At 46.9% G+C, this 23,213-nt stretch overlaps 1 protein-coding gene across 4 annotated transcripts in view; it reads left to right on the top strand.

Moving 5' to 3' along the window:
- TEFM (transcription elongation factor, mitochondrial) overlaps nt 1–23,213 on the top strand; it is a 359,138-nt gene that overhangs the window by 168,766 nt on the left and 167,159 nt on the right. Inside the window, exon 1 of one of the 4 annotated variants that reach the window (XM_085617198.1) lies at nt 11,644–11,841. The exons of 1 other annotated variant lie outside the window; for it this stretch is intronic. Coding sequence is in view for 2 of the 3 variants with exons in the window: in XM_085617205.1 (XP_085473331.1) it covers nt 11,805–11,841 (37 nt within the window). In the remaining variant the exon portion in view is untranslated. Of the gene's footprint in view, nt 1–11,643; nt 11,842–23,213 lie in introns of those variants that run through there. 2 more of the 4 variants (XM_085617205.1, XM_085617201.1) reach the window with 2 other exon arrangements.

Here is a 23,213-nt window from a genome sequence, read left to right as displayed (position 1 = left end):
TGCCTTGGCATTATTCTCACCTGCATTATTGTATTACACATCCCTTTAAGCCCCAGTATAAACAACGGTTGTCCGCCTCCTGCGAACAGGCACCATTAACAGAGGGAGGGAAGAGCTGTGGAATTGCTATCCCCAGCATCTCATCTCACCCCTGAATGCCTCCCTGCCCCTGGGGAGCACAAGCCTGTAGGAAGGAGAGGTTCCCACACCTCACAATGAAAGGCATCTGCTCATGTTTTCCACCTGCAGTTTTCGGGGGTGTTCGACGCCTTTCAGCTAACCCACCTCTTTATTTCAAGATGTGGCACATCAGGGACCATGACAGTGCACTAGTGTGTGCACCAGGTAACACCAGAACAAGTGCTGTGGAAAGAGCAGGTCTGCAAGATTCGTATGCGCAGGGCTGTCTATGGCTAATACACCAGTACTTGACACTGTATGTCCCTTGTTCAGCGTGGTGTTTTTTTTGTGTACTGAGCAGATTAAATAAATAAGTAAACTATACAACACAAACACCTTTCTTTTCGCAAGATTCTTTCTGGCTGGAAGGTGCGCTTAAACAGGATGAAAGACATATAAAACTGCAGTCGACATACAAAGCAACTAGGTGTGAAATACACTAGTCGCCGTGCACTATCACGCGTATCTCATCGCTTAGATGCATGTGTTTCACAAGGTGACATAAATTCAACATTATCTTACGGAGTGAGAATGGCATTGTGCACTGAGGTCGTAGTGCCTTTCTGGCTACATGGCTTACAAAATAGGAAAGACTCATGCTAGTGGCATATTATTAATGCATTCACACCCCACGCCCGCATTCACACCCCACGCCCACATTCATCGCAATCAGTCACCACCTAACCCATGCCACCCACAGAATTATCTAGTCCAGTCTTACAAGTATCTGTTCACCAAGCCTCCCATGGAAGCCCCTATCGATAAGCACACGCTTGTGAGCGAGTGGAAATAAACATGCACATGATTACTTGCACAAAATCATAAAAGGTGTATTTATAGGTCGCATGCCTCACCTCCCCCCATGGGCATTGTGGAGCTAATGACAGATAACTGGTGCTTCTTACACAAACACACACGCTTACCCTAGCACTCTGTCCACTGACGCTCATGTGAACGCACAAACACAAACTGATGCTATGCACACACCAACCCGTCTGACAGACAGATGCACACACAAGGAGACACACAGCTGTTCTGACACATACAAAACGCACGCCCTTTCACCAGCACTCTCTCCCCAACACACAGCTGAATGCACACACACAAACTGATGCAGTACACTAATTCACATGCTGTCGCTCTCACAGACAGATGCACACACAAGGAGACACACAGTTGTACTCACACATCAAAAACACACACACTTTCACCAGCACTCTCTCTCCCCGACACTGGTGAACGCACACACACAAACTGATGCTATTCACACACCATCCCTCTTACAGATAGATGCACACACAATGACACACACAGAGTTGTACTCACATATACAAAATACAAACACTTTCACCAGCACATTTTCCCTCGACACACAGGTGATTGCACACACACAAACTGATGCAATGCACACATTCACACACCATCCCTCTGACAGACAGATGCACACACAAGAAGACACAGACCTGTACTCAAACATTCAAAACACAGGCACTGTTACTAGTGCACACTCCCCTTACACACAGTTGATCACACACACACAAACTGATGCTATGCACACATGCATACACCATCCCTGACAGATGCACACACAAGGAGACACAAAGCTGTACTGACTCATACAAAACACAACCACTTTCACCAGCACCTTGTCCCCTGAAACACTGGTGAACACACACACACAAACTGATGCAACACACTAATTCACACGCTGTCCATCTCACAGACAGATGCACACACAAGGAGACACACAGAGCTGTAGTCACACATACAAAATACACACTTTCACCAGCACTCTCTCCCAGACGCATAGGTGAACGCACACACAAACTGGTGCTATGCACACTCACACCATCCCTCTGACAGATGCACACACAAGGAGAGAGGCAGAGCTGTACACACACACATATACAAAACATGCACACTTTCACCAGCGCATTCTCCCTCCAAATACAGGTGAACGGGGGCGGACATGCAGAGATTGTGAACATGCACTTTGTAGAATGTGTTCCTTACATTGTAATAGTTTCACCATAGAGGCGATTTAACCCTAGACTTGTGTGTTTATGTTTGTACATCTGTGTATATATTTCTGTGTGTATTTGTGCACATGCTTGTATCTGTGTGTGTATGTGTCTGTGTATATGTTTGTATTTGTTTGAGCTTCAGGTGTGTGTTTGTATGCATGTTTCTGTGTGTGTACACGCGCTTGTGTGAATGTGTGTGCATGTGTCTGTGTATGCTTGTGTGCATTTTTGTCTGTATATGTTTGAGCTTGTGTGTATATGTTTCTGTGTGTTTGTGCACCCATCTGTGTATACATGTGCAAGCGTCTAAGTATATGTAGGTGTTTGATTTTGTCTGTATATCCATGTGTTTCTGGTGTTTGAGTGTCTGTTTCTGCATGAATGCACATTTTGTGTGCTTGTGCACACCCCCGTATCCTTGTGTGTATGTATGTATGCTTGTTTGTGTGTCTGTATGTGACTCAGAGGCTGCAGATCATCCGCACTCAGAGGGACATCATCCTTTGGCATGAGAAACAAGCAGCTAAGTATATGCCGTGCTTGTCGTTTCACTCTTTCATGAGAGGTTGCAGTGGGCAAGAGAAACTGGGTCTTTGGCAGCTGTCCATCTCCGGTTGCACTCAAAAGCACAAGGTCACCAGCTTCAACCCTGCTGCCCTTGTGTAAACTCATTTACAGAGTGTGCCTCCACCATGTCTGCTGGGAGAGTGACCCACACACTCAGTATCTTTTGGGTGAATACATATTTCCCATCACCCCAAACGGCCCCTCCTGTCTCTGACATTTGTTTGTAAGGAGGTCTACTTTACTGGAAGATGCAGCCTTGTGCACTCCTTCTGGTCTGTTCAAGATGTTCCAAGTCTGTCAAAAATTGCTCCACATAGAGAAGCACCTTGAAGCCTGATGCGCGGGCTCTGCTTTGCTCTAATGAGTTTGACTTTGAGGCCTTACATGTTCACATATGTAGTGGGATGACAGCCTAGTCTCTCAGCCTGATGCAACAACATTGCTCACTCGGGCCCCAGCCCTGTCTTTGATTTTGTGCTATAAATTGCACTCCTGCACTTAAGGCACTTCTCGGCCGAGAAGAAAGTTAAACACACATATCCTTCCTGTGTGACTTGCTTGTGCCAACACCATCCCCGCAGGGCCCTCTCTCTCCCTCCACAATTTAACACCCAAATTCAGCAATAAGCAACTTAAATATGACCAGTTAACCTTTGTGGACTCTGCTTCAGTGAGCAGGAACTCAAGTCGCCATATTTTTGTAACTTTTGATCCGTTTGAGCTATAACTTTTTTTTTATCTGCTGATCATGCAGCAGATGATGGACTGCATGGCGAATTCACAATTATGCAAAAATTGCAGCCGCTACAGAATCTCATAATTTAAGTGACCCTGATCTTGAGCAGTAGATTTTAATATTGTGAACCATTTTTCAACTCTTATCAGAAAATACGGGGGAAATAATTATTCTGCCATCGTTGATGCAGTTGCTCCGTTGTTGCTTGCTCCCCTATAGTTTGTGCTTTCTCTGTGTCCCCTTTCATGCCCTTGCTTGCCGTTGTCCCTCCTTGCACCTCCTTCCTTGCCCGTTCTTTGTGGTTGCCCTATACCCCCTCTCTACTGTTGTGTCATGACTCGAACCCCTCCTGTTGTTTCTTGCCTCTAGTATCCTTTACTATTCATCCTTTCTATTGTGCATGCTTGTGCTATACCATGTTATTTCGTATGGTCTTTTTCCCTGTTATGTAATGGTGTTCCATTCTAGAACCTATCTCCGGTTGCCAGGAGAAAGGTCAGAACTCTCTGAGCTTTCTCCTGAGCAACTGGTCTGATAGCTGTGGGTCCTCTACTTGGAGCTTATCTCAGGAATAAACTACTTGTTACTCAACAACACTGCAGCTGCTTCGTTTGTTATCGACCCTAATACTACATTGCCTCTCTCCTATCCCCCCACCCCTCATAATTCCACTCCACACTATACTTCCACTCCACTCCACACCACATACATCCACTCCAAACCAAAACACAAGAGTAAATGCAATTGTCATTTACAAGGGCAGCCCTGCCAAGTGTCACACATCAGGCATGACGCTAACGCATTTCAGTGTGATGATCCACATCACTGCACTGAAATGCAAAGTCACGCATATGTGGCATAGCCTGCCTCAGCTGTCATGGAGACGTAGCGCTGCTAAATAATTCAGTAATGCTGCGTGATTAAAACAAAAAACTAGATTGCCAGCTGTGCTCTGGAAGGCACACAGCTCCCAGCATGCTTGGGGGTTGACTTTACTGAGCTAAAGTGCTATAAAGTAACTATAGGCTATTTCCGACATGACGGCACGGCATTCCCTCCGTCTGATGTCAGGCTAGACAGTGCCCAATGGCTACCGCGACGTCAGCACTCGTGAGGCAGACTTAAAAGTGGCGTGAGCACTACGGGTGGCTTAGGCTGGAGTTCCTCAATATAATGTTCTGGAGGCTGCGGTAAAATATTAAAATCAGTGAAGATCCTCCGCACTGCTGCGATCGGACCCAACTTCAGGGACAGCGGTGGCCGCTGGAGCCAGGCCAGATCACACCACTGAGCTGCTCTGCTGAGCCGAGTGTGAACGCCCAGGTGGCAGGGCCGTTTGCCCCAGGAGTCAGTCGTTGCGGCCACTTGGCAGTCTGTTAAAGCGAAATGCCACGGCTCCCAAGGTGAGTCAGACTTTTAATAAAAATGTCCTTAGTGCAATTCACACTTCTAATTCTATGTGACTCCACACTGTAGTTTTTCGCGACACCACGTAATCCACCCCCAGCACACTCTCAGGCTGCCGGCTGGCCAATTGTATCCCAGCATGAGGCTGATCCCTAAAATAATATCCCATGTTGACGCGGTGGCTGTCCTAGAGTTGCGTGTGTCATGTGCTGCTAACTGGGCCAGACCACTTGGCTTTGGGGTAATTTTTACAGGCGGCTGGCATCTCTGCACTTCTGGCCGCCTCCGCCCTAGATTACACTGCATATTTGCGGGGCAGGTGAAAATGCCACCTCTTCCCTCCTGGTAAATCGGGACAGCATTGATAGCGGCACCACAGGATTGGGACTGTAATACCGTCCCCTCCCCCTTGCAGGGCGAGAGCAGCGTGTTGATTTTCCCCATACCACCGAGCATACAAGACTTCCCAATACTTGTACTCGATGCGCCACGAGACCCAGTTGGCTGCAAGGGCAGGAACAGCGGCTTTAAGCTAAGCAGGGAAATCGGGCCCCTCTACCTGGGCAGGCTAAGCATTGATAATACTGCACTCATATAGCAGGGGCCCGCTGTCAAAGTGGTAGGACAATTGACCGTCATGAGACAATGTCACTCATAGTCGTTGAAATATCACTCAAAATGATAATGAAATTATGAAAATGTCACACAAAGCAACCTGAAACCTTGGCAGCTATGCAAGGGCAATAGCTCTAAGTAACTCTCGCAAATGCGGGACCTATTTGCATTGCCAATGCTTGTTTTGAGAGTGACCGGGCCTAATTGCCATCCCAATCCAACCCTGATAACATTAGAGACCTTGAGATGTTATTTCTTATCTTCTTCTATGTCATCTATTTCCTCCCACTGTATTCTTTGGAAATCGGTGGCTGTTGTCGCTGTAGTCCTTCTTCTGTGTCCTTAGCCTCTGGCAACGAGCAGTGTTAAGGTTTATAATCGTAATTTTATGGTAAGACCGGAGGCTCATATTATGCTTTTCCAATCTTGCTTTATATATATAGCAGCCGAGATAACGAATACAAACTACAGTTCCCAACAGGCCAAGCGAGTAGCTGGCCAATGGGAAACAAAAGAATCAACACAGTCAACCAATGAACGGGCAGTCTAGGATATAATGAAGGGTCAGACTGCGAACAGCCCTCTTTTCTTGCTGCTCGCAGTCAAGATAAGTACCCTTCATTATATTGTATTATCGTTAAATTGATATTGCTTTCTTATTAGTGCAGGTGTTATTACGGTTTTATTACTGATATGTGTTTGAGCGCTGCGCTTTTTCTGCTACCCTTGTAGCTTTATCGAGCGTTTCGCTTCTCGCCTTGCCGCTCCCGTTTGCTTTCTCGCGCATTAGCTGTGCCTCGCGGCTGCCATTTCCTGCGCTTCATCGCAGTGCGCTGTTCCCGCTGGCCGCTCCGCTTCTGCTCTCCTCTCCACAGCTTCTCAAACTTGGTTCCCGCCCCTGGGAGGGGTTTGCTTGGCTCCCGGTCAGGTTTTTCCTGCTGTTTGCATACGCCCACAGGGAAGGGCTTCTCTTTCTGCTTTTAACCCCTTGTTTTCTGGTTTTCACAGTGAACAGAACATGGAGCTTGATAGCTCTCAGAGCTCCAACTTTAATAATGAGGAAGGGGAGGCATTCAAGAGAGATTTGAATTCTTTCATTAATAATTCAGTGGAGCATGCAGTTGAGGCTTCTATGAAGCGCTTTTCTAAAGATGTGGAGAACTCCTTACTGTCACTAATGTCCAAACCTTTGGCCCAGTTTGCGGGGAATAGCAGAAAAAGAAAACTGGTACCTTCCAGCAATAAAAATGTTACTGTTTCTGTGTCACGTGGTTTTGTAAGAGATTAACTCCCGTAAGGTTGAGGGCTTGGCGCCTCCCAGGCCTCCTGTCAAGGAGGGGTTAGCTGTCTCTTTTACCAAACGTAAAGAAAAATCTAAACATGCTGAGGTACCTGAGAAATTGGTTATTTGTCATATTTTGGACACTGACGACGATTTGGGTGACGCTGATGATAATTTTGATGAATTTGATGATCTTGATGCCAATGACCCTAGTCCTCCTCCTAAAAAATCAAAGTCTGATCCTTTTTCCTTTGACCCTATTCTAGATGCAGAGGGTACACCTATGTTTGACCCCGTTTCTATTCGCCATCCTAATTCCACCGAATGGTTTCCTCTTTCCCATGTTGGCTAATATATTTCCGCCAGGATGCGCCTGCCTTTAGATAAATCTGTTCGTTCTAAACTAAAATCAGAGTGTCCCAAACCTTCTATCCCTTCTGATGTTTCCTCTACTCCTACCATTGACCAGCCTCTACTGACTTTTTCAAGTTCGGAAAAGATCCACGCAAGGGTGTGGATAAGGCTTGGTCTACTTGCCAAGACAAATTGTTGGATGTGGTTGGTCCTCTGGCCCGTATTTTTGACCTAGCTGAGTCCGCCCGTTTAGACGGCACAGACCTTGACCCACAGGACGTTTCTCTATGGGTACAGCGGTCCTTTTGTCTTTTAGGCAATGCCAATTCGTCCATCACACATGCACGTCGTAAAGGACTTTTGATCAAATTGGACCCCAAATTAGCCAATCTGGCCTCATTGGATCCCGGTATCAAAGCTGATGGTCTCCTGTTCGGAGATTCTCTCGTCAAGCATCTAAGTAAATTTATTTCTACGTTTGCATCCATCGACAAGGCCCAGCAGTGGATCAAAAAGGTATTTTCTCCACGTGTTTTTGGAAGGGCCAGCAGAGGCAGGAGTCGCTTTGCCGGCCGTTCCTCCCACAATCAAGGCTCCAGGGGTTCCTTCAATTCCAACAACAACTACCAAGAATTCAAGCCACAGTTCTACCCTCAAAGGGGCAGAGGTTTCCGTGGCCGTGGCCAGAAAAACTTCAGAAACAACTACCAACAAGGTAAGCCTTTCAGTTGCTCCTGTGGGGGGTCGACTAAAGTTTTTTCTTGAAAAATGGCGGTCTCTGACTGCAGACCTTTGTGTCCTCAATTCCATCCAAGGCTATCTTATAGAGTTCTACGCTCCTCCTTTCCAGACAGTTTTTCCTCCTCCTCTCGCTTTCTCAAACAAAATGTCCACTCTCATCTCTCTAGAGGTTCAGTCTTTGCTCCAAAAGCACGCCATTCAAGGGGCGTCTCTGGATCCTTCAGGTTTCCTAAGCTCCATCTTTCCAGTTCAAAAGAAAAACAAAAAGATGCGTCTGGTCATAAACCTCAAATGTTTCAATCAGTTTGTGGTCTATCGCCACTTCAAAATGGAGACCATCATTCATCTCAGAGATTCTCTTCGATTGAACGACTGGATGGTCAGAATAGATCTACAGAACGCCTATCTCACGGTTACTATCCACCATTCCCACAGAGCATTTCTTCAATTTCAATGGTTGGGAGTCTCGTACCATTTTTGTTCTCTCCCCTTCGAGCTGTCTTCAGCCCCATGGTGTTTCACCAAGATCATGAAACCAGTAGTGACTTACTTTATGTTTGATCATTTATCTCGACGACATCCTATTGATGCATCCGGACAGATTAACTCTTCTATCACACTTAAGGATTACACAGTCTCTTCTTTCCCATTTGGGTTTCCTCCTAAACCCCGAGAAGTCTATGCTGGTTCCTTCCCAAAAAATCGACTTCCTAGGTTTTCTGGTGGACTCCTCCATCGCTTCCCTTCATCTTCCCCAACCCAAAGGTTTCCGCCATCAAATCAGAGATTTCCCAAGTTCTCAGAAATGACTCAGTTTCTCTCAGATCTCTTGCAAGAGTCGTGGGCCTGCTCTCCACTTCCATCCAGGCTATCTTTCCCTGTCCTCTCCACTATCGGGCTCTTCAGCGCTTAAAAATTCTACATTTGCGTAGAGGCCTGGCATATTCCGACCTCATTTCTTTAGATCAAGAATCTCGTTCGAAACTTCAATGGTGGATAGACCATTTAGACGCCTGGAACGGCAGAACAATTTTTGCTTCATTCCCAGATCTTGTGTTAGAGTCCGATGCAAGCTTGATAGGTTGGGGAGCCCGGTGTGGCACGATTTCGACTGGAGGTACATGGTCTCTAGAGGAGTCGAGATTGCACATAAATTGTTTAGAGATGCGTGCAGGCTCCTTTGCGATCAGAAGCCTCGCCAAAAACAGAATGTGTTGTTCTATCCTTCTCCGCATGGACAATGTTTCTGCGGTGCGCTACATCAACCATCTAGGTGGCACCAAGTCCAAACCCCTGGCGGAGTTAGCAAAATGTCTTTGGAAGTTCTGCCCCTCAACAAGATCTCTGTCAAAGCAGAATACCTTCCAGGCAACCTCAATTCCATAGCAGACTGGCGCTCGCGTTACCTACGCGACTCCAGCGACTGCAAGCTTCTTCCATCCGTTTTTCACTCTCTCTTTCAAAAGTGGGGCCCTTTGCATATCGACCTCTTCGCCTCTTGTCTCAATTCTCAACTTCCACAGTTTTTCAGTTGGCGACCGGATCCTTCGGCCCTTGCGACAGATGCCTTTCATCAGGACTGGTCTTCTCACCTCCATTATGCATTTCCTCCTTTTCTCATGATCAGCGGGGTGCTAGCTCAAGCATCTCGGCAACAAGCGTCCCTGATTCTAGTAGTCCCTTTCTGGAAATCCCAGGTCTGGTTCCCATCTCTTCTGGAAATGGCAATGGATTTCCCGGTACTCCTTCCCTCTTTCAACAACCTTCTCTTGAACCCCTCAGGACTTCCTCATCCTCTGATTCTAGACAATTCTCTCACTCTGTCCGCTTGGAAAATCACAGGTCGATCCCATCTGACGACGTCATTTCGCAAGAGGCTTCTCTCTTCATCAGTAGGGCCTGGGCCCCAGGAACGACTAAAGCTTACAAGTCAGCTTGGTCTTTATGGGCAAGCTGGTGTCTGGGAAAAAGTGTCGGTCCCTTTTCAGCGTCTTTAACTTACATTGTCAATTTCTTGGCTTCTGAGGCCAGCTCAGGAAAATCTTATAGGACTGTCAATCTCTACCTATCTGTAATTTCTCTCAATCATTCTCCTATTGATGGTAAACCAGTTGGTGAACACACCCTTATTTGTCGCCTTCTCAAGGGTGTTAAGTTTTCCAAACCATCTTTATCTAAATACTCTAGATTATGGGATGTGAACTTGGTTCTTAAGCTTTTTGTCGATTGGCCAGACAATGCCGATCTTTCCTTAAAGATGCTTTCCGGTAAGCTTACCATGCTCCTATGCCTGGTCTCCATTAAACGTGTTTCCGACGTCAAAGCCATGGATGTGTCCTCTCGTCAATTTCCTCCTTCTGGTGTATTGTTTCATATTAATAGACGTACAAAAACTAATTTGAATTCTGTTTTTTACCCTTACTTTCCAGACCAACCTAAACTGTGTGTAGGATTATGCCTCAAAGTTTACGAACAACGTACCTTTGATCTCAGAATGTCCTCCCATTCCCAGCTCCTCATTTCCTTTCGTAAACCTCACAACTCTGTCTCTTCTGCTACTCTTGCCGGCTGGGTCCGTTGGGTTATGTCACTTGCTGGCATTGACGTTTCTGTCTTTGGGTGCCCATTCTGCCAGGGTAGCCATGGCTTCCAAGGACTTTTGGGCTGGCTCCCGGTTGGAGGACATTCTGAGATCAGCGGATTGGTCTAATGATAAAGTTTTTCGTATATTTTATTGTAAACCTGTAATTTCAGCTATTTCTTCTGTTATTAATATGCTTTGAACAAGCATAATATGAGCCTCCGGTCTTGCCATAAAATGTGATTTTTCTAATAAGTTATGACGGAAAGTCTTAATTTTATTAAAGACACGGAGGCGAGTATTATCCCACCTCAACACTTCTAACTTGTGTTTGTTTCCCTCCCTGCAGGGACTCCAGCCTTGCCAAGGCTTCCTCATGATATTCCTCGATGTCTTCGTCGAAATGATACTCCTCTGCTTGATGTTTCCCCCGGTTCGACTGACCCTGTTGTTGCTGACGTCGCCAGGACCTTACTGTTGGACTTTGGTCAAGATTTGTTTACTTGGACTTTGGCTTTATGTATTGTTTTTGCTATTGTTCCCCTCATTATGAACTCTTCTTAACTTGCTCGCCGAAGAAAAGAGGGCTGTTTGCAGTCTGACCCTTCATTATATCATAGACTGCCCGTTCATTGGTTGACTGTGTTGAATCTTTTGTTTCCCATTGGCCAGCTTCCCGCTTGGCCTGTTGGGAACTGTAGTTTGTATTCGTTATCTTGGCTGCTACACATATATAAAGCAAGATTGGAAAAGCATCATACTCGCCTCCGTGTCTTTAATAAAATTAAGACTTTCCGTCATAACTTATTAGGAAAATCTACATTGCACGCGCGTACTGTGACCCGTCTTTTTCTTTATTTTAGGGACGGTTTATATATCACGAACTCCACCCGAAGGTACTGGAGCCCTTTACATGAGTACCAGCTACATTACATAAGGACGCAGTCATTGTTTTAAGGGACGAGGTGATTTAGTGATTTGCCCAGAATCACAGGATGTTGAGCCTACGACGTCTCCGTTACTTACTCGCTATGTAAATTCGGATTATATTCCTTTAACATCTAGTGACCCCCGGCATTCAAAGGAGGGCGCTCTTCCCGACAAGTCTATAATCAGCAAGCATGTCCCTCACGTTCCTCCAATGAGCATCCACGTCGAGACCACCACCACGACTTTCCAAAATAGTCTAAGCTCCTGCAGCTCGGTACTGGTTGAGAACTGCGCAAGGACGTGCGTAATTACGTCTTTGTCACGTGATCTAGGTGGCGCTGTGGTGTTTATATCGGTTGTTTCCTGAGATGGGAACTGAAGACGAATATGTTTATTAAGCAGCTTCTTGCTGTCTTCGAGAGAGGTACATGTGTTGGGTGAATAGGGGTAGGCTTCAAGTTGTTAAAGTAACCGTCCTCAAACACAAGCACGTACATTGTCGTTCTAGTTATTGGTTATGTGCGTCTCCTGTTAAAATGATCCAAAATCGGTGTACGATATGGGGACGCAGGTAGGAGGGCGTTTGCAGTGATTTTGGAGGCGTTTTCCAGGTGGTGTTTGCAGCAACACAATTGTTATAGTCGCAGTATTTGTATATTGCAATGCTGCTGTTTGCATAGCTCTGTAGCGCTTTCCTCGTCTGGTCAGTCTTAACAGTTGTGGGTCTTTTATCGATTTCTATTGTTCGATTGGCTAATGTTGATATTGTATTTGAGAAAGTTCCAGACCAGTTTATTGGTGAAAACATTCTCGATTTTGAAGCCAGTTGGCTCCTGTGTTCCCCCGGCTCATATACTATATACCACCTCGCTCTCGGGACGATTGCAAGCTTTCCCTCTCATGCGCTCTAATTTAAGATGGCTCACATTTTCGCAGCTGATCAATCGTTTGGTCTAATGAATGTAAACATTTGTGTTGGCTATCGTGAAGGAAAGGTATGATTCTCTCAAAGACCCACAGACGAGAATTATGCGCCATCTTTCTTCTTTTTGATTATTAAGCAGCTGTTCGCTTGTTAACTTCTCAAATCAACAAATATTACATTTCCTACAAACAAAACGGGGACAAAAGTGTGGCATCTACAGCGCTCTGCTATTGAGTTACTTCAGAACCCTGTGGCAGGAAGGATCTGATGGTAGCGGTTGCAGCAGGTAGTTTTGGTGGCTGAAGTTGTAATAAATCACACATACTTATCCACTTGAATTTGCTTAGTGCAGAGTATTAAAGGATGCTCTCAAAGGCAGAAGTAACCAAACGTGGTTTATTTCCATATAATACGACGACCCACTGATGAGGAGTAGCACTAACACAAGCAGCCTCTATGCTTCAGCTCTGCTCCCAACTGCCACCACACCACCCTTAACATTTAACATATTACATCTCCGAACACAGTGACCCAACACAATGACATGCGTGCATTCTGCATGCTCATTGCAAATGGTCACTGTACAACATGGCTTTTTTTATATAAAAAATGCACTTAAAATAAAAGGGGGGGGGACCCTAGAGTGAACTGACAGAAGTGAAATCCTAACTCTTCTCACTTCAAAATGTAATTATCCAATATTTTAGGTAACCTAACGATTCTTTTAGACTGTTAAGATTTTTTTTACTTCAACAGTATCGGGGAGAGAAGTGTCATAAGAAGATACTTTGCTGTTAACAGCACTGTCTTTTTTTTTTTTTGTTACATTTTTATTTAAATTGTACATATCATCATAATCACATTGTTGCACATTTGTGTCACATCGAAATATAATCATTGAGAGTTATGGTGCCTGCACATACCTAATGTACATTTTGTATTGGCAATTCGAACAAGAACTAAACATAGACAACTACAGTCTGACATTCACATTAATCATACTGTATATTTACTTGTTTGCACATTTTTAATTTATGACTGTCCCCCACAATATCACACACCTCGGCACTATTTATTCATTTTGACCTGCATGACCGCCTCTGTCCGCCCATCCACTTGTGTATCCCTACATCCCTGTTGCTTTGGCGGCTGTTACTCATCCCACTCTACACTTCCTCTTGCGCCCAACCAGGCTATAAATGGTTCCCATATGTCCTTTGGACGGGACCTGCTAGGCATTAGCTCCCAATAATGGGGCAGTTGATCTTTGCAGTAGGTAGCGCTGGATACCCATTCTAACACTGTTGGAGGCTTCTGGTTTTTCCAGTGCATCGCCACTTGCCTCTTAGCCAAGAGCAGCAAAATGACTATTAGTTTTCTCTTTCCTTTAGGCGGGTCTAGGCAATAGCCCAGCAGTGCAATCAACGGAGAACCCACTATGGAATAATTCGTCATTTGGCCAATATGCTTAAAAACTGCTGACCAAAACGACGCTATATGTCTACAGTCCCATGCCAGGTGGAGAAAAGTGGCTCTCTGATAACCGCATCTCCAACAGCTTGTGTCCGGGTGTACCCCCATGCGGTGTAACTGTGATGGTGTACGATATAAACGGTGTAAATGAATCAACCGAAGTCGGTAATTTGGTGATAAATGTTTTAGTTGGGTACAACAGAAGGTCCATTGTTTGTCTGTTATGGTAATGTCTGCATCCTCCTCCGATTCTGCTTTTGAGTGGACTACAGTGATAGGGGACTCTCGTTGGGTAATGCTGTAAAGACGCGTGATTAGTTTACGCGCTGAGGTCACAGAGATAATGTTTTCCAGTGCCGGAAGCACAGGGGGTATTTGCGGGAATTCCTCATATCTGACCCTGCAAGCTGCTCTAATCTGATAGTAGAACAGCGTGTCCAGTGCTGTAGGTGGTGTCTCCTTGCACATTTGTTGTAGTGTTATAAAATTGTCCTCTGGGAATAGATCTTTGCCTGTCAGGAGCATGTGGGATGCCGCCCTTTGTTTGGTGGCGGCGTCCAGCAGAGGTGCAATCAGTGGGTTCCCGCCTATCGGCATGGATGGCGCAAATAAAACATTTTGGTGTGCTCTCTTTGCTAACCCCGCCATGCCCATCTGAGTGTTTCAACGGCTTCTTATCTCCTGATGAGGGCGCTTATATTGGTGATAGAATGCTGTATTTAGTGGGAGGGGAACCACTTTGTCAAGTTCTATCGCCGCGTGTGGCTGGTATGGCATGGGATGCTGCCAGTAATGGAGGAATTGCGCCTGGGCGCAGTATGCATATAGTTCAAAGTCTGGCCCCTAGGCCTCCTTGTGTAAAGGGCAAAGTTAGGATATTCCAGGATATGGGGGTTGCTTACCAGCCCACAGCAGGTCTAATACGCTCAAGCGTAATCTTTAAAAAAAAAAAATGGGTATTGAGGGGCATTGGTATATTTACAAATAGGTACAACAGCTTTGGGAGTATTACCATCTTTGTGATGGCTATACGGCCTGCTAAAGACAACGGCAAACTTCTCCATCTTTGCACCTTACCCTCCAGCCTGTCTATTGCTCTCCCATAGTTGGCCGTCCACACTTCCTGTAAATCCCTACTTATCCATATTCCTAGATATCTGATCGGGCCATCGGCCCATTGTATTGGGAATTCTGTCTCAAAAGGAGTGGTGTTTTCTGTCAGGGGCAATATCATTGATTTAGTCCAGTTTATCTGTATACCCGTAAGGCCTCCATAGCGAATCAGTTCCCTCATCACTGGCGCAAAGTTTGTTTTCTGGATTCACTAGATATACTGTCATGTCATCAGCATACATAGAGATAAGTATGCCTCTGGATGTAAACCTGCTGCTTCGCTGTGTATGATGTTGCCGAAGGCGGGCTGCCATGGGTTCATAGCAATCGCGAAAAGAAGTGGCGAGAGCGGGCAGCCTTGTCTCGTACCTATTGTTATGCTAATGGATTCTGAAATTTGGCCATTCATCCTAACTCTCGCTATGGGAGCACTGTATAGCAGTCGGATTTGGTTCAGAAAATTGGGACTCAGTCCCATTCGCGCCAGTATTGTGAAAAGATATTTCCTCTCAAGGGAATCAAACGTCCTTTGTGGCGTCAAGAAGGGCAGCTATGGCCTGCAAGTGTGGAGCCAGGTAGTGTAAAAGAGCAAATAGGGTTCGCAGGTTGTGCGCCGTCGATCGCCCTGGTATGAAGCCCGACTGGTCCGGAAGTGCTATGATCGGAAGAAGGGGCTGTAACCTATTTGCACTAATTTTGCATAAGTTTTAGCATCCAAATTTATCATGGATAAAGGGTGGTACGAGTCTGGCTGGGTTGGATCTTTGTCTAGTTTAAGCCGGGTAATTATTATGGCCTCTCGCATGGTCCGCGGTAACAGTCCAGTATCTTGGGCCTCCTGATAAACCTGCAAAAGTCTTGGAGCAAGAATATCGACATACTCCCGCCATCAGCGCCTGGGGCTTTGTCTGCTGGCATGCTGTTGATTACTTGTCTTATATCCTCCACTGAAAATGCCAAGTCCATATATTCGCGGTGCCATCGATTGAACCAAACTAATGCTATTGTGTCTAAGTATTCTGTAATGTCAGTCTCCGATGGATCTGTCTGAGAAGTATATAGATTCTTGTAAAATTGTGTCATGGTATGCAGTATTTCAGGCGGTGTACGTGAGGGCGGCGCATTTTGATTTTGGAGATCAGTAATGTAGGCCGATCCCCTTGGCATACGCAGGAGACCTGCTAATGTTTTCCCCGGACGATCTCCCTCCCCAAATATCCATGCTTGAGCATATTTATGCAAATAGTTAACTTCCCTTGCTGCCTCTTCCTGAAAGGCTGTTAGTTTGCTTCTAATGTGAGCTAATGTCTCAGACGAAGGTGTGGTGTAATATTTACCTCTAATTCTCTAATCTCCCTTTCTAGTCCTGTAATAGTATTGCGTATGTCGCGCAGCACTCCTGTTTTCAATGCTATGCATTCGCCTTGGGTTACCACCTTAAAAGCCTCCCAGAGGGTTCCCGGTGAATCTACCGTTCCTTCATTTATGTCAAAATAGTCCGAAAGTTTAAGCCTGAGTTCTTCTCGGAATACCTGGTCTAGTAAGGCACCCGATGGGAATCTCCAGCTAAAGGGCTGTATATAAGGCTTGAGTATGTTTAGCGCTAGTTGCACGGGTGCATGATCCGAAAATGTACGTGGGTGATGTACTGCGCTATCAACCCAAGCATGTAAATCTTTGGAGGTGAGCCAATAATCTATTAGTGACCATGCGTTTCTATGGTGGGTTATGCAAGTCCCTTCCCTGCTGTTTGGGTGTAATGCCCTCCAGGAGTCTACAATCTGGAATTCGTCTATAATATCTTTTAGCATAGAAGCGGCCTGTGGATTGTGCGTTCTAGAAGCTCCAATTCTGTCAGCGACCATTGATAGGACCACATTAAAGTCCCCTCCCAATAATATCACTACGACCCCCAGTGTTTTGATTACCCTCCAAAAATTCAGGGCAGTCCGTATTGGGACCATAGGTGTTAACTATTACTATCCGGCTGCCATACAGTACTCCCTTCACCAGGATATATCTTCGCCACTGTAAGCCTTTACGAATTAACACCGCCACCCCACGGGAGTAGTTAGAGCTGAATACCCCCCCCCCCCCCCCCCCCCCCCATCTATTGTTTTTCAGTGTTATCGCTGACGTGCTCGTCAGGTGCGTTTCTTGTAATAAACAAATATCCACTGTGTGCCTGGCTAAGTAGGAGTGTACTAATCTAGTTTCCCTATGGTCATTCAGCCCCCGTATATTCCAAGTAAGGCATTTAAGGGATGTCACTTCTTTACTGTACATCGTGAATGACCATGAATGATACTGCCGGCCAGGCGCCTGGTCTGTGACGTGTGTATCTGTGGTGTATCTAGTACCATGTATTGTGGGCCACTATTTCCAACAACAGTGCGGTAATGCGGAAACAAAAAACATGTAACTCCCCTCCCTCCTCCCACACCAACCCCCCAATCAGGTTGTGTTTCCCTTGCGACATGTCCAACAACCTTAACTGTTCTCCCGAACGACGGGAGTAGTTGGGAGTCATCCCACGGGGATGCGTGGGGCCGCCGGCAAACACCCCTGCCATGGTCCGCAGGGTGGCCGATCACTCGGTGTACGATTTGGAGTCTGTGCTTACAATTGGCTACATTGGACAGCAACGATAGAACATCCTAACTCACTACCCCTTCATGCTACCCTACAGCCCATCTGGTGTCTTTACCTTGTCTGTCCCTTATACAATTAGCTGGTGTGATATGTAATAGTAAGCTACTGGGCACTTATCTGCGTGATCATGTTCTCGTGCCAAAGGTTCTGAAACCAGTCATTATCACTAAGGTTGTTCCCTGTGCGATCGTCTGGTTCCGAGGTCCGCTGTTTCTGGTCTCTCGCCATCTGTTTAGCATAGTTCAAAGCTGCTTTCGCGTCCATGAAGCAAGTGGGACGACCCCGACCCTGGATTTTGAGTTTGGCGGGATAGATCAGGGCATATTTGGTACATAGCTGTTGAAGAATTTTCTTGGCCGGATGGAATTCCCGGCCGCCGCCTGCACTTGCAGTGTAAGGGATAGAACGACACTCCATTGCCTTGATAATTGAGGGAGCCTCGTTCTCTGGCTAGTTGCAATATTGTGTCACGATCACGATAATTTAGTACTCTGGCCAAGATAGGTCTTGCTGGCGCTCCTGGAGGTGGCTTGGGGCCCAGAGTGCGATGTGCACGTTCGATTAAAAACATTTGGGATAGCTCAGTTCCAAACAGCTCGTTCAGCATAGTTTCAATACACTTCTCCATGTTAGGTATGTCTGTTGATTCAGGAATTCCTGTAATGCGTACATTGTTTCTGCGCAATCTGGCTTCCAAATCTTCATTCTTGTTTTTTATGACGTTCAGTATCGCGTCCATTTTCAACAGTTTGTCACGAGTCTCCGTTTGACAGTCTTCTGCTTCCGAGACTCTCCTTTCAAGGATGTCTAGACGGTTGTCGTGTTTGTCTACCCTCTGCGTTATTCTATCCATGCGCACGGCTAAAGTGTCTATTTTAGAACCTATCTCTTGGAGACTCGTTTTGAGATCTTTGAACATGGTGCGGATATCCTCATCCGGTACTGGTCCAGCAGCTGCGTCTTCGGCATTATCTGTTGCGGTGTTGTCTCCTTCAGTTTGTTTTTTCAATTTTTTATCAAAATTGATCCGAGGTTGTCGGGCATCTGGTTTCCCCATCGTGTCTCTGGGGTGGGGCGGTCTTTCTCTGGAGATCTTCCACCAGCCTTCCCACTTTCCGTCTACTTCTTGCGCCGGTAGTATCCACGATGGGCGTTGTTGCCGGTCTGGCTCCTGTGCTTCCCGCACTTGCAACGATCTGTCCAGGGGCCCCGGACCTGTCTCCTGACCAACAGGTATGTGGGTTCACCACTGCACGAATACCTCCAATACTTTCTGCACGGGCTTGATGTGGTGAATGCTATTTGCTCGCCCATGTGCACTTTCACATACCCTTCCTTTCTGCAGTACACCTCTTCTGTTGTGCTATGCTCTGCAGTTTATCTCCGTATTCTTGGTGCTGTGGCGTAGGGATCACATTCGCTATGCCGCCCGGTTATGCCAGCTCTCCAGACCAGCCTCACCTCCCAGCAGAAATGTACGCAATATTAGTACCCGTGGGGGACAGCTTGTAAGTGCGCGGGGTGCCCACTGTCTTTTATCTAATATACGCCACTGCCAGCGTTTCGCGTCTACAAAATTGCGGCGCAGCGACCACCGGGCCCCTCCCAAACATCTACCGTCTTTTGGGTCTAGAGGGCAGCCCGGCCGCAACCTGTCCGGTCCCTTTCTGCTCCGTATTTCTGTTCTTCCCTAGTTGCGCTGGTATGTGCTTCGGAAGCGTCGCTGCCGGTGTTGCTTCGCCACTATCGCGCGGTCCAGCTTTTTGTCATGCAATATAACTCTTCTCCCCAGCCAGCCTTGACAGTTCGCCCGGGATGGGGCTCTAATTTGTATTCCAGCGGTTATATGGTCTTAACGATGTCAGGCAGCTCCCTCCCAGACCCCAGGTCATCCCGGCAGGTCAGTGGATCAGGCCGTTCGGCCACCCCCGTGCCAACACACTCACCACCGTTGCGTATAGTGGCGGGTCACTTTGAGTGTGTCTCAAGGCCGCGCGCCTCTTCAGCGATCTTTGGTTGCAGCTGCCAGCGCCTCACGCCTCCTCTGGGGCCGTGTGTCTACGCGAGGTCCCGGTGTCTATTACACAGCCTCGTGACTAGGCCGCCTCCAGACCCAGATCGCAACTCAGCTGGCAGCGTCACTTCAGACAGACATGGGGTCCAATTTCACCATCGTTTGTGTCCTGTGCTGTTCCGCCGTACTTCTCCAGTGGCTATGGCCAGTTTCCTCCAATTCACGAGCGGATAAATTATGGATTGTAGTCTCGGCCGGCGGAGCCGCTTCACAGTGCGGCCATCTCGCTGCACAGCGTAGCCACACCCCCAACAGCACTGTCTTTAGATGGTACTCATGCTTTCTGAAGACCTCTCTCCTTGCTCCGTATTTACTTCATGGTCACCACCGCACATACCTTCCGTGGTGCTTACCTTACCCTCACAGACATTGGGGACTCCAACACATCACCAAAATCCGTATCATTCATGCTTAAGTCTTTGAAAAGTTTTTCCTGTCCAGGTTTAAGGACTACTACAGAACTCTTATTTCACCACCCTCTTCTATGCAATAATACTGCACTGCTTGACACTTTTTCCACCCTCACAGGATTAGAAAATTTCCACAAACCTTTAATATTGACATCTGGTTTGGATAATAGTCCAGGCCACTATTCTTTCGAGACTAGACTATGCCAATTCTTTGCTGCTAGGGGCCAATAAGGCGGAATTGAATCGTCTTCAGCGTACCCAAAACTCTGCAGCTCGCGCCATCCTTGGTCTCTCGAGATCATGTTCAGGAGCAGGGGCTATCCAACGCCTTCATTGGTTGCCGATCTCCTAAAGAATTGAATACAAATCCCTCTGTCTTGCCTTCAAAATTCTTAAATTCTCCACCCCCGAGATCCTGTCTGACTTGATCACCCCGTACATCCCTAGTTGTACGCTGCGCTCTTCTGAATTGATGCTAGCTTCTGTCCCCAGAGTTAAGAGATCGAGAGCTGGGGGCAAATCTTTCCGTCTTATGGCACCCAAGCTTTGGAACTCCCTGCCGCTGAAGATCCACAGCCTGGACTGTCTGACCTCATTCCGTAAAGCTATTAAGACCTTTCTCTTCCCTATGGCCTAAACATTTTTTTCTCTGGATACTGCTACTAGCGCCGGGACGCCCCTTCGTTGGGGCAGCTGTGCGCTTTATAAATGATTTTAACATAACATATACGTACCTAATCTCCTTCCTGAATAAGTTTAGACTTAACTTGATGTACCATGTCATGTTACTTTTGTTCTTTACTTCTACTTCACTCAATCTTTCTTTCACTCCTTCCAGCACCACTTCCAACGTATCCATAGTGACATTATGTTTTTGAAAGTTAGGAGTCAAAACAGTGCGACCTTCTCTGCATCTCATAAGAAAATACAGGGTAACCCCTGTTGTTGAATGAGGTCTATTGTGATAAGACCATCATTTTTAGGTCTCGCCTGAGCCAGCGCATGCGCTACTCTGCAAGACATTTAGTAGTGGGCTTTAAAAAGTGCTACCCCACGCTTTTGGTGGCCTAGCCCTTGTGGTTACGCGCGTGCACACGCGCAGCCGCCAGCGCCCGATCAGGCGCCATCTGTCTTTCCTCTCGCTTGCTCTCTGAACGCTCCTCTGCCCCTCCTCGCGTTAATTCGCGCTGCTTTCACTTTCGCCGCACACCAAACAGAGCCTTGATGACTGCAGTGACTCGCTCAGGACTTCGACCGGCTTCAACTTTTCAGGTACTTTCTCGGCATACACTTGTTTTTTTTAACTTTTAGCGCGCGCTCACAACTCCCGCACTTGTATTCGCACACGCACGCACCACTCGCGTGCTTGTTTCCCCGATGCTCTGCTCCGCCCTTTTCAAGAGGTAAACAAAAAGCATTTATGTGGCCCGAGATTTAATTGTTTACAGAGTGAAAGCTCTTTCTCTCCTTACCTTGTCTCTCCCTACAATAGCTTTGTAATTGGGAGCCTGCGTGCGACAGTGGCCTCGCTGCCGGCCCTCCCGCTCCCACCCCCGCAGGCCTTCTCCTCGGCCCTGCGTTGAATGAGCTGGCTCGCTGGACCGGCTCCGTTGCGCCTCCCCTGGCACCAGGCACTATAATGAAGGCTTGTATGGATGTGCATAAGCGCGGACAAGGAGCCCAGCTCTGCAGACGAGTCCTTTCTCTTTATCTTGCATAGCTCTCTTTCTCTCCTAATCTTGTCTCTCCCTAGCTTCGCAACTCCTCCCCTTATTTGTCTCCCTTTTTCTCCGTCCCTCCCTATCTTTCCTCACTATCATTCTACCTCTTACTCCATATCTTATTATCTTACCCTCCTCCTCCCGCCTTTCTTCTTTCTCCTGCTCAGTTTTCTCCCTCCTCTCTCCGGTTCCCTAGTTGACATGGCTCCAACCAGTGTTGTGATAGCTTTACAGATTCTCAGCTATGAAAACAGTTTAGTATCATGAGTTTTATCTCCTGTCTGTTTTCTGTTCCCTTTCCTCCTTTGTGTGCCTCACTTGTTCCAGTCTTTTCTCTTCACGCTCCCACACTCTTCCCCACCATCAGCTGTGCCCTCTCACCCACTTTCTCTCCCCTCACCCACTTTCTCTCCCCACTCCCACTTTCTCTCCCCACTCCCCCGAGACGCCACCTCATCCCTGCAGATCGCTGTGCAGTTTCCATTCATCCACCGCCATGTTGGCATTAATTGCCAGCATGTGCCAAATATCTTTGTAATTGGGAGTCTGCGTGCGACAGTGGCCTCGCTGCCGGCCCTCCTGCCCCCACTCCCGCAGGCAGCCTCCTCGGCCCTGCGCTGAATGAGCCGGCTCGCTGGACCCGCTCCAAAGCACCTCCCCTTGCGCTATAATGTAGGCTTGTATGGAAGCGCTTAAGCATGGACAAGGAGCCCAGCTCTACAGACAAGTCTGCGGTGTGGGACAGAGAGCTGCCCAGCCCGGTGACCCGCCATCTTGCAGGGCTCGAAAAATCCAAAACATTGTACTAGTCCTGCAGGTCTAGTACCTTGAAAAACCTCCTCAACCTAACTGCAACCTACTTGACCTATCTGAAAGCATAGCAAATTTGACAAGATAACAAGATTTAAAGGCATCTTTATTGCACATTAACTTTGTGAGCAATAAAAATGCCTTTAAATCTTGTTATCTTGTCACATCTGCAAAGTTAGTTTGTCTTCCTACTCACTGGAAAGGGCGAGTAGGACCTAAAAACAGCTCGCCCTTGTTAAATTTAGCACCCATATGCGAGCGGTCGAGTGGATTTTTCGAGCCCTGTCTTGGTAGTCCTGTTCAGGAAATTACTGGTGGGGCCTCGTCAAGGGAGTAGCCAAAATATTAAAATCCCCACCATGCAAACTAAACAAGTCATTACGACAATCCTCAGAAGAGCTCTCTTGTCTATTCCATCCCTGCATCTACCCATTCATCCTTCCCTCCACCTGCTGATATCCACAATGTCACCTTTATATTCTGTTGTGCATTCAATCTTTCATCCATCATTCAGTCTTTCACCATTCTGTCCGTCCCCCCCATCTATATCCAAACCTATGCATCCATCTCCAAGCCCATCCATCCATCACTCCTTTCACTCATCCATCCTTCCATACG

Source organism: Triturus cristatus, chromosome 7, assembly GCF_964204655.1.
Source record: "Triturus cristatus chromosome 7, aTriCri1.1, whole genome shotgun sequence".
NCBI lineage: Eukaryota > Metazoa > Chordata > Amphibia > Caudata > Salamandridae > Triturus > Triturus cristatus.
Note: the sequence above shows the minus strand (reverse complement) of the source record. Positions and strands in the feature narration are given on the sequence as shown.